Below are 13,573 nucleotides of genomic sequence, written 5' to 3' on the forward strand. Positions count from 1 at the left end.
ATACTTTTCAACAAGCCAAGCGGTTTCATTTCCCGAACGCGTTTCAACAGAATTTCCTCGATTTCCATCTTCATCGTAGACGTTGCTCTCTGTCGCTTCTTCCTACGATTACTCGGTGTCCGCAAAGTTACTATACTTCCGAAACGTGCGCTGCGTGTATCAGTCCCAAAAAAATCTCTTCTCTGTTCGCGGCCACTCGAAACGATGAATCACAAATGTTCATCCGTTGATTCACAGTTTTCTCTTCGCTAGTTCGGCGTAAATTAGTACCGTTAAAAATCGGCTCGGTATAGTTTAGAGGCGTCGGACGATCGAACGAACGATATTCACGGAAATCGGGCAAGATTTTCGATCGTTAACACGAGCTTACGTTAAAATACCGCGATTATCCCGCGGGTTCGTAGAAATCTTAAATCCGATTGTAAATACTTCCAATTTTTCTAACAGCTGCCTTTCTGTTACGTCTGCCTAAGGTGAATTCTGTGAGCAACGATCAGGGAAATGGCAATTCGGAACGATTTTAAACAGATCCCAACGGATATCAAACTACGAAGGATTGACCGTCGTGACATCCTTTCGAAATAAAAGAAAGACACCGACGAAAGTGCCGCAGCAACTTATTCTCATGTGGCCAACTTCCCTCGACCCTTCCTGGTTTCTCGCGTACCTAATGACCCCGTTCCTTTGTGAAGCGCGAAACGAAGGTTGGTCGAAACACGTAGCCATGTTAGGCAGCGTTCGCTGTGATATACCGGTGATTGTTTATGTCAAGTAATGCTTTTCGAGGCGCGAGAATATTGAGATGCAAAAGGTCGAGGGAAGCTACTGAACTGTGAATTATCAGCGTGCGATAAAAATTCAATTGGCGATAGAACAGCTTACGTTCGCTTGTTAAATGTCATTTGTGTTGCAAGTACTTCGTTAATAATCGTGTCTGAAGTAATGGAAGGAATAACAAGCGAATATCCCAAAGTTCGTCAGCTTTATTGAATCAACAGCTGGACACCTAAGTACAACGAATCCGTCATTTCTACTTTTGTATAGTTCGTTAACACGATTGAAATTGGTAATAGTAATTTCATTTAATTCGTTAAAATTTGAAGAAATTTTTTTTTAATCTACGTACGTTGAAGTTTGTTTAAATTCAACGTTATTTTGTTTCGCTAGATTTGAGACGTTAGCGAGTTGCTATTCGGTGTTTCTTCAGATTCCGACCACGTGAAAATTTCTTATTGTGCATTAGTCAGCCTGTCGGAAGTAGCAGACAGCATCCTTGCCTGGCATCTCTTCTAACGAGCGTCTTGGTACAATGAAAGAAAGAAGCGAAACGCTGACAAGGAGCTGAAAACGAGAGGTACTCGTTGTGTGTGCAAAAGTCAAGTATAAAAAGTGTACGGCTCCTCGTCTGACCTATTAGAGTCAGTAAACATTGATGCACTTTTCCATACAAACAACTTCTCGCGGCTCTATCGCTCTATGTCGAGCGAACGCGACGAGGTCATTAGGTATCCTTGAAGAAGAAGAAACGAAAAGAGGAAAGAAAAATATCCAACGTGCGTGTACAATCTTCGAATTGCGATATTTCGTGCTATATAACCAAGATTTATCTTCGATCTTCGAAACCGTCGTCGAATTCTCTCAAAATTCTTGCCTGTTCATCGATCCGACAAAAGTTCATCCCTTATCATTTCCATCGATCCAAACTTCCTCCGTATTTCTCTCTTCGACCGTTCCAAATTTCACGTGCCACCCGGAATCGGCGTGATTAAAAAAGGGAACAGTTTCGAAGAATCACGGTAAACCAGTATCAAAAATTGCGGGATCTCCACTTTGCCCTCGGAAATCAACTTCCACGTAGAACGATCGTTTCTCCATGAGACAGAGCACCGCGGCGGAGTATCAGCAACGGTCCTGAAGGATCTCACACAGCCAGGGTGTGCGTCCTTCGTTTCAGCGTTCGTTGCATAGCAGTACGGTGACTCCCGATGGATCCATAGCTCCTCAGGCAACGGCGGTGGCGTTACGAACAGATAGCTGAGGGCAGAAATGGATCACGGCGCGAGTTGCAGGCCCGATCTCACCGTCGATGGAACTCGCATTGAGAACAGAACACCAGGATACTATTACACAGAGAGAGAGTGAGAAAGAGAGAGAGAGTGAGAGAGGGAGAGTGAGGGAGAGAGCACGTCACATCACCTGAAGCACGCTTCTACTACGTTAGTTCGCACGTAGTTCCGTAGTACGATGTGTGTCGACACGATGGCGCGATCTACGCACATCCCCGGCCAAGGGGTTATACGTGCACGAGTGCTAGCGATCGCTCGAATACTGGGAAACGTTGTGGAGCAGACAGGGTTGGTAGGCAGGTGGCTGGTCTGGCAGGGATGCGTTTAGCCCTACCCCTTCCAACACCGGCTCTTCCATCTCCACTGTTACTATATACTCCTCTTTCTCCGCAAAAAACTACTTTTGCCTATAATATCTGCGAACATACCGATATCGCGTTATTCGAGAGCATCTTTCGCCGTCGTACTGCTTATTGTTTCGTCGGTTTTTTGCGGAGCTTGCTTTTCGAGATTTTGTGTGGAAACTGGACGGTGCAAAGTAAATTGTTTTGTAAGCTTGTCGGATGATAAGTATGTTTGGGGAAGTTGTTTGATTGGAACTTGGTTGTTTGTGGATTTAGCGTGTCGTTGTTGATAATTGGGTCAGATAATTGTGGTGGTATTGGAATGATTGGTAATAGTTTCTTTTTGGTTTTGTAGATGCTCGAGGGGTATTGTGTAATTTGCTGTGCAACACGAAAAATGTTTAATCGGTATTGATAATATTGGATTATGGGAGTTGTTGGTTTTTAAATAATTAATCATTTTTATTGGACACAAGGAAGGTTCGCTTTTCTACTTGATGGTAAGAGCACTGTCTACGGACTGAGGCACTGTATATTGCCTACGACCCCGCTTGGGACCGAAGGGCCTTTTGTCACGTATCATAAACATTTAGATCTTTACTAAACAGAGGTGGTATACAAAAGTAATATATACTTCCTAGTAAGGCCTTAGATTAATTTTTGTTGTATCTAACTGACTGATAAATCTAACAGATAATTGGGTCGCACTGTTTTGTAAATGTACCACAGTGGTTTGGAATGATTTGCAATAGTTTGTTCCATTTTTGCAGATATTTCATGGGTAATGTTCGATTGTCCTTGGCCAGTAACACAGTCCTTTCCAGCCGTCTTCCTAGCCCCTAACAAATTCCTTCCCTACCATAAAGCAGTTCAAGTCGCATCCTGGTCATGTTTCCTATCCCTTTCCCCTTTCCGGGTTTTTCCCAAATTATTTCAACTTTTGCCCACCACCTTCACCCTCACGTTCTCCTTCCACTAGTTTCCTAATATCCAATCACACCTCCGCATTTTTCGAGACCTTCTTTTCCACCACTTTCAACGTCCAACCAATCAGAACATACACCGACCCAATATGTACCCACGCACCACCACAAAATAGAGAGTTCAAAAAGGACACTTCACGAGGACAAGTAAAACCAAAAGACACATCTCAAGTATCATTCCTTACCTCCGGAAACGTTCGTAAGGAAAAACACTGTACGATACGCGGTGTCGAAACATCGGAGTGAAGAGTTACGACCTTCACTAACCGTCTTTAGTAAAATAGATCGCGTTGCATCGCGAACTCGTGCAAAAACAGGTAATATGTAATTTTCTATGTAACACGAAAAATGTTATTTAATACAATTTCGTATAGGATTTTTCTTTCTATTTCTCTGACAAGTTCTGTAACTTTGCTATAAAGGGTGAGCCAAAATGGTCAAAAATGGTAAGAAGTTTTACATTTGATTTGAAATTTTAGAATCCAAAATCATCGTAAGCTCGTATTATTAAAAAATATACAATTCATGTAAAAACACATGGGTGACCTTAACAAAACACAGAAAAAATGGCATTTATCCAAAAATTTGTCTTCCATCTTATTCACCCTTATTTAAATTACGTGTAAAAATTTTCTGGCGCCATTGTAACTAGAGAAGACAATTATGTAGTCTGTTTCACACGAACCACCCCGTGCAGCGTGGACGCGGCTTAACGTTAAATACACTTTGGAACTGAATTTCCGCATTTAGAGAAAAGTCGTCCAGCGAAACAATTGGAAGTTGTTCGAAAGTAATACATACATGATCTTGTACGAGTGAGTAACCTAATAAAAGCAAGAAATAAATAGGCTTATGGAATTATTCATATAAACGTTAATGATACATACAACATCTATGTATATACAGAATTTTATATTTTAAATTGGACGAACGGGATTATTCTTGCTGCTTACCATTACCGTGAACAATTCTGAAAATTTCCTGGGTTTATTATTCGTGACCTAAATTCGATATTCAGCATGTTATATCCTGCAGAATAAGATCCTGAGTAACCACGTCGAAAAAATCGTGTGTTACGAACAAGAAATGAAGTTTAGAAGAGAAGAAAGACATTAGTGCGAAGTAATAAAAGTGGAACATCATAAAACAGTAGTATGAATTAATAGCATAACTGCATTGCACATCATACTAAACGTTCTAAGTATAACATTAACAATTTTTTACTAAGAAAGCAATTTATTTATTTAATCATTTTTTGTATTTGATCAAATTTAAGAGGTGGAACGAACTTGTCGCGAGAAAAGAAGTTGTAGATTTAATTGCACTACATGAAAAAGAAGCCATATCACAGAGCACAATGTTAGAAAGCTATAGAAGTAAAGATAATGATTAAAACGTTAGAATTAAACAGAATAAAGGTGGAAAAAGAAAATTGTTTTATAGATCATTTTTAACAGCGATCTATAATTCTAACATCTTTCATAATTCACGAACAACTTTATACTTCCGCTGTTATCGTCTACAACTCGTTAAAACGTGTTTATTATAATAAACCTTTACGTTATATTTACCTCAATTTATAAAGATACAAATAACCTTATTTCTGTATTAAACCGTGCAACCAGCTATAAGTGGAAACTTTTACCTTAAGCTTCGAGTTGCCGCAAACTTTCAATTCATCTTTATGACGTTCACGTTATGTAAAAGAGTACAAACTTTGTGTTTTCGAAATTCTATCCCTAGGAAGGTATTCATAAAGATTACAATTTCCATACGTTCACATATGCTACATGCGAAAGCTAATACAAAAGATTACATGTTAAACGTGATAAAGGTGTATAAGTCGAATTCAAACGAATTGTGTACTCTCGTTTGCAAGCCAGAAAAAGAAGTGCACCTTTTTATTTTTTCTTCTTGGAAGATACAAGTTTAATGAAAAAAATCATTTTGCTATATGATTCTAGAGTGTTCAATATCTTCAGTATTTTAAATCCAGAAAATTCAGTAAATTCGGTATCCTTTTATTCGTAAAATAAGAAAAGTCTGCATTGCTTTGATCTGCAATTTCTCTTAGAGACTAGAATTTTTATTACACATTGGCAAAAGTGTATTGTGCACAATAAAAATTATTTAGAATAAAAGTGTCTAATTTCAGTGGTGTTACGTGTTTCCAGAATGACCTAACAGAAATATGTAAAAATCTTGGCGAGGGCTCCGAAGAAAAGCTGATATCACGCCAATTAATCCATCTCTCCGACAACGAAGACACTTTCAAGTCCCTTATTCCTAACAAAAATCTTTCTCATATCGAAGATTTAAGGCTTTCACAGCTCCAAGCATAATTATCACTCAGTCTTTCGCGTGTAAGCCATATCCTCTTTCAAATATTTCATATTGTTCGGGCCGCGTAATGTTCGATGCTTAAGTGCCGAACCGGTACGCGAGTTTAATCACACCTTGATTTATTCAGTGTGAAATGCTAAGAACTAGTTTTATTTGCAACAGAGTGATACTTGAGGTGATGTCAAAATACTAATTTTCGTAAGACCAACTGCTAAGACTTCCAAAAAAAGGACGCGCTTCTGCCTCGTTTCCTTAGTTTTATCCGCTCGGCCAGTTGCCGATTGGTGGTCGATTTCTTCTCGGGGGTGTAGGTGCTGACTCTTCATTGGAGAAGGTTGTTTGGGTGGGACGCAGCTCTTTCCAAGGGAAGGGGATTGTTGCTTAACATTAGGAAACCCCCATTTTTGGGTTTTTCCCAGGGGTTGCCGCCTGACTTTCCACCGCGCACGTGACCTCTCCACGGGGGTACGGTACGCGCGAGAGGACCGGTACCTCGGTCTGGCGGCCAAGTGTAATTGAACAAGTTTATGACGATAGACCGAGGGTTCGTCGCGATTTCTTGCGAGGCAACACATATGTCAAATCTTCTACCCAAATCCGGCCAATGTTGTATTCTATGGATACTTAAACTAGGAACACTACCAACTTCCTGCGTCATTTCTGCTAACAAAAGAGCCCCGCGAAGTTCGCGTCGTGAAAGGAATACTGATTTAAGTGATACAACTCTCGACTTAAAACACAATAGTCTGGCTTTCTATTTACCTGGCTTAATTCGACAGCGTAGGGAAATGCAAGTTTCACGCGCCTGTTTCGAGTAATCTGCAAAGCTGCGCCAATAGGCATTCGACGTGCCTACCTTCGCTACCTTTTCGCCAACCGAGGAAATTTTCTCGCGAATATGCGACTTGATTGATATTAATATTCGCTGTCGATGTTCACCGAGCGTGGAGCATAAGCATAATCTCTGGAATATTGATTCCTCCTATCCTGCCAACACCTGCCAGAATTGCAGTGTAATTAGTTTTGCCTGCGTTAGAACTGGTCGGACTAAACCTAAGCGCTTCTACATGTGAAGTAACTGCTTCGAATTTTTTTCTATCAGTTTATGTGCTCTTTACTACGACTTTATAGCAACAGTTCTCGTGAATTCGTAATGTTTCGCAAAAAGCGTTAGGCTGTTAATTCTGTTCGACAAAAAGTTTGCATCTCCTTACCTTTTTGAAATCTTTTTTAGTAGTCGTTTAATTATAGACATTGATAATGTTGCACAATCGTAATTTCGAGCGCAGTTGTAATTTTGATTTTGGTTAAATTTTTCTTGCTTTCGTAGTAAATTGCAGAAGACGACTGATTAAACGTGTAAATAAACTGTTCTTTGTTATCGCTGTTACAGATTGGTGATGCAACGTGATTCTACGTGAAAAAATCAATCGATAATGTGCAGTAAGATTTTTTCACAGGAATTTTCATTTCTGAATAAATCGATGTCGAAGATTCTTGGAGTACGCGTGCACTCATAAATGACGTACGGCCCTGAGTTGCCGCTACATCAATCGGTGTCGCCGCTTATTGCTTTAATTTACGACCTCACCGCTGTGCAGAGATGAGAAATTGGGTAGCGAAAAGAGTAAGGGTCTGATTTTTTGATATTGCGTAATAGGCCCACCTTTTCTTACACAATCGTAAAGACACGGCACGTGTTTATCTCGAGAACTACTTGTTTGTCTCCTTTCGAACTTTTTCTCTTCTTGTCGAGCAAAATACGTTGATATAAAAAAACAGTTTAACATTGATTTTCATTGTTATATGGCAAGTCCTTTTTTACAAATTTCTACCGATTCAGAGGTGTAGATTCATCCCCTAACGCAACGACCATGACTCTTTTTACACAGTGTATGTACAAATCAGATCGCTGTCTTCTTCGTGTCTTACTGAGGCTGGCAGAATCCCTGTATCAATTTTGTGGGATTTTGTTGGACCTGTGATCGAGGTTCGGAAAGGTATCAAAATAATAATAATTTAAACTAAATTATTTGAAATATTAACAATTTATTAAGGAAAGTAAAGACATAAAAGAAAAACTAAATGCGCTGGTTCCACTCTGAATTTCGTTTCTCGCGAAAAAACGCAAATTTGGTCGAAACCACTTCTTCGAAAAATCGTCGAAAAAGAAACCTAGGAATTCTTGTTTATTGGTCAAATCTCTTCCCCCACGATTCACGCGATTCCACAAACCTCCACATGGCCGCAGACACCCCAATTCAGCGCCCAAAAGGCAACAAATTTAAGGAGGTCAACACAGGAAGACCTTCGTACTCAAGATTCTCGGAAACCGCGTCAGAATCTACTTTACCTCGGGCTACTTCAAAAATACCCTTCCGCAAAAGGGAGTAAATCCTTTGACACATTCCTAAATCGACAGAAATCCTAAACTCCGAGAAAGTCCTTAAAAGCCTCCCTAGTAAAAACATTCCAACTAAAATCCACTCTCGCAAACTACGTCCCGTTTCCTCCACTCTAATAGGACAAACAAGAACTCTCACCGTTCGCAAGATAAAATAGCTTTTACTTAAGGAACTTTTTCCGAACGAAGTAAATCAACACGGATTCCCTACGCGGAGAGACAACGAAAGTTTGGAAAATAATTTCTTTTTCCTCGATAGCGGACGGTGATATAAAGAGTCGCATTCTCCTGCTGTGTAGCCTGAACCCTTCTATCCGCATGCGGAATTTCTCACTCACCCTCTGCTAGTCCGCGGGCGTTTTGGCGCATGTTTTTCCCGCTCTCTGCCCCGGGGGCTGGTCGGATTGGTGTTGGATTCGCGGGGGTAGTGATTTAAAGACAAATGCTGGTTAGGTGACCCTTTTTCCAGGTCGCCGGCGGGTGAGCCGCGTCCCATCAGCTCCGGTACCAGACTGGAGAACTGGTAGAGTGTGGAAAGTCGCTCTGTTCAATCCTCTGACATAGCAGGGGTTCTCATAACTTTTTGCCGCTTAGGTAGCAGGTCTGTCTAGGTTCGGTGGACGCGTTCGTTGGGCGTATTTCGAGGAGTAGCTCGTCCGGGCTGTTTGGATTAGGATCTCTTTGCCCAGGTGCTGGACGTTAAGCTTTGATATTGTATGAGGTTATTTAGAAAGATTTTGTGTGAACTTTATTGCGAAAAAAGATAAGTTTAATTATTGATGTAATTTCGTCCTTTCTTAATGACTTCTTGCAATGGTGGATGCTTCGTTTGAAAAATTTGGTGGGTTTTGAATTGAGAGATGTGTTGATTGCAATTTTTCTTGCCTTGTCGTTCGTTGATTGCAATTTTTTTCCACGTAGAAAATTATTTAAACTTCTAAATAAGTAATGATCAGAAGTAAAACGTGTTGAACGTATGGTAAACTTCCTATGATAAGTTGCTTTTTTTAAAAGGCGTAATTTTGCAACATGACGCGAGACCGCGTGTCGCGAAGATCACTTCCGAAAAAACTGAAAAACTGCAATCGAATTTTTCGAACGAGGCATCGTCCACTTGGTGAAACGACGGCGGGAAGTCGTTGAAAAAGGAGGAAAGTACATCGATGATTAAACTGATTAAATTTCTTTGTACGTTTTTCTTTCGCAATAAAGTTCATAGAAAAATACGCAAAGACTGTTGAATCGACCTGATATGTGCATCGTCCGCACGATATCCATGACGCCATTTCCCACTTAGAAAATTGTAAAAATCCCATCTATCACCGTGTCACTTCGCGAGTGCAGATACATCCTCACCTGTGCAAATGGCTCCAACTTTCCCTCGCATTCGGTCACTACCGATGTTCTCCAGAGATCCAATTAGCGACTTAGCGAATAAAATTTAACCTTTTATTTTTCAGTAGTACACAAAAATGTAGCATTGCTAAAGAACTTTCATTTCACGATAACGCAAACATGTTGCATCAACTTTTGCATAAAACCGTCTCGTCACATTCGTTAAACATTGCATGCAGTCACATTCTTTTCATCTTTAGTATTGTCTTCAATTTCCTCTGGATCGTCCATCTACAAGAAAAAAAAAAAAAAAAAAACAAATATCAAAAAGTTGCATTTTCTTCTTTTTTTCTTTTTACAATCGTTTTTAGTTTGAAATCCGGATTAAAGAAAATTGTAAATCTAAATTACATTGACAGCTGTTATATGCATTGTGATAAATAAATAAAAAATTGTCAAGTCATAATTCAAGAGCAACGTATTCAAATACAAGAACTCGCTTTAACTGAGAGAAGTCAAGAGGAAACGATTTCATCCTAACGATACTAAAAATAGGTTATAAACCTTGCAAATATTATTAAAGGCTTGCGATTATAGGAAACAGAGAACAAGGAAATGATACATACTTGCTGAATAAGTATCCGTTGACGGACAAGATAATCACTCTGTTGTTCCTCCGGAAAACAAATAGACAATGCCTCTGGAAACGTTTTATCTTCCAGATTGTTTCTTAATCTCAGGAACAAAGAACTCACCATTATGAAAGGAAGTGATATTACGGGCAATTTCAGCTGCACGTAAATTTACACATTTTTCATTTGGACTCTTAAAAATTACTCGCTATTATATACCATCGTTTCATTTTTACGAAATCTCAAATTTGTCTCTTTTGCAAAATAATCTTCTCGGATTTTGAAGAAATACAGCAAAAAATAGAGAATGATTAATTTTAATTCTCTAGATGCAATAAAAATATAACAATGGTTATCGAGGAAAAGAGTAAAAGAAATTTCGATTACGTTTCTGAAGAAGAACAGTAAAGAATACTGTACAATCACTGTACATATGGCTGCAACAACTGTGGCTGCAGCTGTTTGTCCATTAAGTATATAATGAGCTCCTGCTAATAGAGCTGCTGTTAGAAAAGTGTTGTAACCCCAAAGGCCGGAATAAATCTCGTCGATAGGTACACCAAGCATCACACCTAACGAGAATATGAAACTGGGATAAATATCATACTTTCATCCAGAAAACATTTGTAAGCCAGCTTTAACCTGACGCTCAATAAATTCAAGGTTCATATATAAAAATAGTATAATACCCGCCAATGAACCGATAAGCGCACCGAAAAAGGCAAAGCCAGCTGTTGTCGGAGATGAAAGTAGAACAGCTAAATAGATGACGGATCCTGCAACAACGCTTTCAACTGCGAACACCTGCGACGCTGACACTATAACACCTTGAAATATCTGGAACGCGCAGACAAATTAGATAGCGAATTAATTTCATTACAGAAGGAAATATTTTACGTTTAATTGTATCAACGTCTCGACTGCCAAATAATTTTGAACGCGAGCCAGAGAATCTGTGAAACAGTACAGTGTATGACGGTACAGAGCTTGATTAAAAAAATAAACACTTGAAAATAATTATATTTAGTTTTACAAAGTTAGATTTAATTTTTGCAAAATTAAAGGTTCGTGAAATATTCGCCGAAAAATTGTCGACCTTTGAAACGAGGATTTTTGGTCCTACTGGGGCCGTTTTGAAGGGCGAAGCCTCTACTTTCACATAGCTGAATTGATTTTCCTTGAAGATACTTCTTCAGTTAGGATTCAGGACGAGAAACTGAAAGTGGTTCCTTTTTTCGAAAATTTTTCAAATTCCAACGATTGTACGAAGTTTAAAAATATTTTTTCGTGGCTTAAATTGACACGAGTTTGAAGGTTGAAGCTTCCCCTTTACAACGAGCCTTTGAAAGTTGATGTACGATTTTTTGTCGCCGTTTTATCGCACTTTGAATGAAAAGTGTGCCACCGGATTTGGAATAACTGAAGGTATAGTCGGTGGAAGCGATATAGCGGGGTCGTAAATTAACGTAAGAAATTAACTCTGTCGTCTCGTACTCAATAGTAATTCCCGTATAGGCAAAAATTAACCTTAACCTATCAACAGTTAGGACGCAGAAAATTTTTTTAAGTATCCTGCAATGGGAAAAGCAATTCCGAGTTCACATCGAACGTCCCTGAGCGAGATTCAAGCTCGTTATCTCCCGGAATTGCTGTTTTGGCGCTCGGATTACGTGTACTTTAACGCTTGACTGATTTTACGACCTCGCTATATCGATTCCACCGGCTATACGACTGCGATCCTTGCAAAGATCCCATATGATATTGGCTGCATTGAGAGGTACACTTCGACGGCTTTGAAACGATATCCCTCAAGATTTAATGTCGCGATGCATCAATATGCAAGAACGATGCCAAGAAGTGATACAGCAACGAGGGAGTAATACTCCTTTCTAAACACACTAAACGCACACTAAACACGTACACACGAGGTACAAGTCCGACCGTACCTTGAGTTACTCTACTGGCGGTGGCACACTTTTCATTCAAACTGCAATGAAACGGCGAGAAAAAATCGTACATCAACTTTTAAGAGGTCGTTGTAAAGGGGAAGCTTCAATCTTCAAGCTTGCGATAATTTGAGTCACAAGAAAAATTTTTTACACTTCGTACAGTTGATTGAATTTGAAAAATTTTCGAAAAATGGAACCATTTTCACTTTCTCGCTCCGATTTCTAGCGAAACAATATCTTCGAGGAAAATTACCTCCGCGAGATGAAAGTAGAGGCTTTTACCTTTAAAATCACCCCAGGTAAATTGTTGTGCGATTTTTTTTCAGAAAGCTATAGTAATTCAAATATCGGCAATATGTGAGTGATCTTATTTTGAAAACCATTTACCTTGTTCCAGAAAAATCTTGTATCAATGATAACTAAGGCATGTTAAACCTAACCTGTACCTACTCACTTTAAAAGAGCTGCATTTCACCTAACCTAAATTTCACGAAGACGTCTTAAATATATTTTTATTTGTAACATTGGACATCGTTCAGACGTATTTTGGACGTGTTTAAACTTTCACTGGACATTTGTAAAATGTCCCGAATGTCTCGGACAGACGTCTTTAAAACGTTCTCAAGATGTCTGTGTGCTATTTGGGTATTTGGCAGAGTTCGCTCGCTCGATGTAATTTGAAAAAGTAACGAGGACAATTCTGCAGCATTTATCAAAAGACTTTAGTCATTATTCAAAGAAGCACTGTTACATCAGGGTTCAGTGCCATAAGAAGACAAAACTGACACTCTTTAGAAATGCTCAATTGTTACAGCAGAGTTGCGCCAAAGAACGGTTCAGGTTCCCCTACAGTTTCTCCGTTGTTATGGAAACCGCAACGCCGTTTCTACGGATATACGAAGGATTAATGACGCGTAGGAAGCACAGAAAGTATCTTCCCCTCTATTTCGCTGACGGCGAACAATTCTTAGCTCGCTACAATTGGCAGGGGACTACCCGACCTAAGGAACCCTCTTCCCATGAATAAGCTTGCTATAGACGTTTCGTAATACTACGGAAAACAGAATTCGTTCAACGATCGAGAATACGTAGATTATTCTGTCGTATACATTCCATTTTTATTTCCTGTTTTTATTATAACTTTTTAACCCCTTAACCTATGATTTCCTTTCTGACTGTGCATCTAAGCGTCAGCCATTTTCTGTTTCAGTACTGTATCAGGTAACAAAAGCTAATTTTTTACAAATTAATTACTCTTTGTAATCCTGACAAATTAAAACGAAAGATAGGATTGCAATGAACTTTTCTTACTAATATAACTATATTTCTCACATCTTGACCAAAATCTCTGACACGTTGTTATAGGTTAAGAGGTTGATAAAGCTTCAAACGACCTATATTCATATAACATTTTTTTCTTATCTATATTCATAGAAGATGCTGGCAAAGTTTGATCGAAAAAAATTAGGACACCCGGTATGTAACTTTTAACCGTTCCTCGCGTCCAAGGCGCGCTA

The 13,573-nt window shown here is 39.3% G+C and overlaps 1 protein-coding gene across 1 annotated transcript in view; it reads right to left on the reverse strand.

Annotated features, from left to right (window-relative positions):
* Nucleotides 1–9,684: 9,684 nt before the first annotated feature.
* LOC108572058 (urea transporter 2-like) overlaps nucleotides 9,685–13,573 on the reverse strand; it is an 8,357-nt gene continuing 4,468 nt past the window's right edge. Inside the window, exons 7-10 of the mRNA XM_017934245.1 lie at nucleotides 10,797–10,944; nucleotides 10,495–10,679; nucleotides 10,102–10,266; nucleotides 9,685–9,766 (exon numbers count right to left, since the gene is read on the reverse strand). Of these exons, the coding sequence (XP_017789734.1) occupies nucleotides 9,698–9,766; nucleotides 10,102–10,266; nucleotides 10,495–10,679; nucleotides 10,797–10,944 (567 nt within the window). The 3' untranslated portion in view covers nucleotides 9,685–9,697. The remainder of the gene's footprint in view (nucleotides 9,767–10,101; nucleotides 10,267–10,494; nucleotides 10,680–10,796; nucleotides 10,945–13,573) is intronic.

This window comes from Habropoda laboriosa, unplaced genomic scaffold, assembly GCF_001263275.1.
Source record: "Habropoda laboriosa isolate 0110345459 unplaced genomic scaffold, ASM126327v1 scaffold67, whole genome shotgun sequence".
NCBI classification, from domain to species: Eukaryota; Metazoa; Arthropoda; class Insecta; order Hymenoptera; family Apidae; genus Habropoda; species Habropoda laboriosa.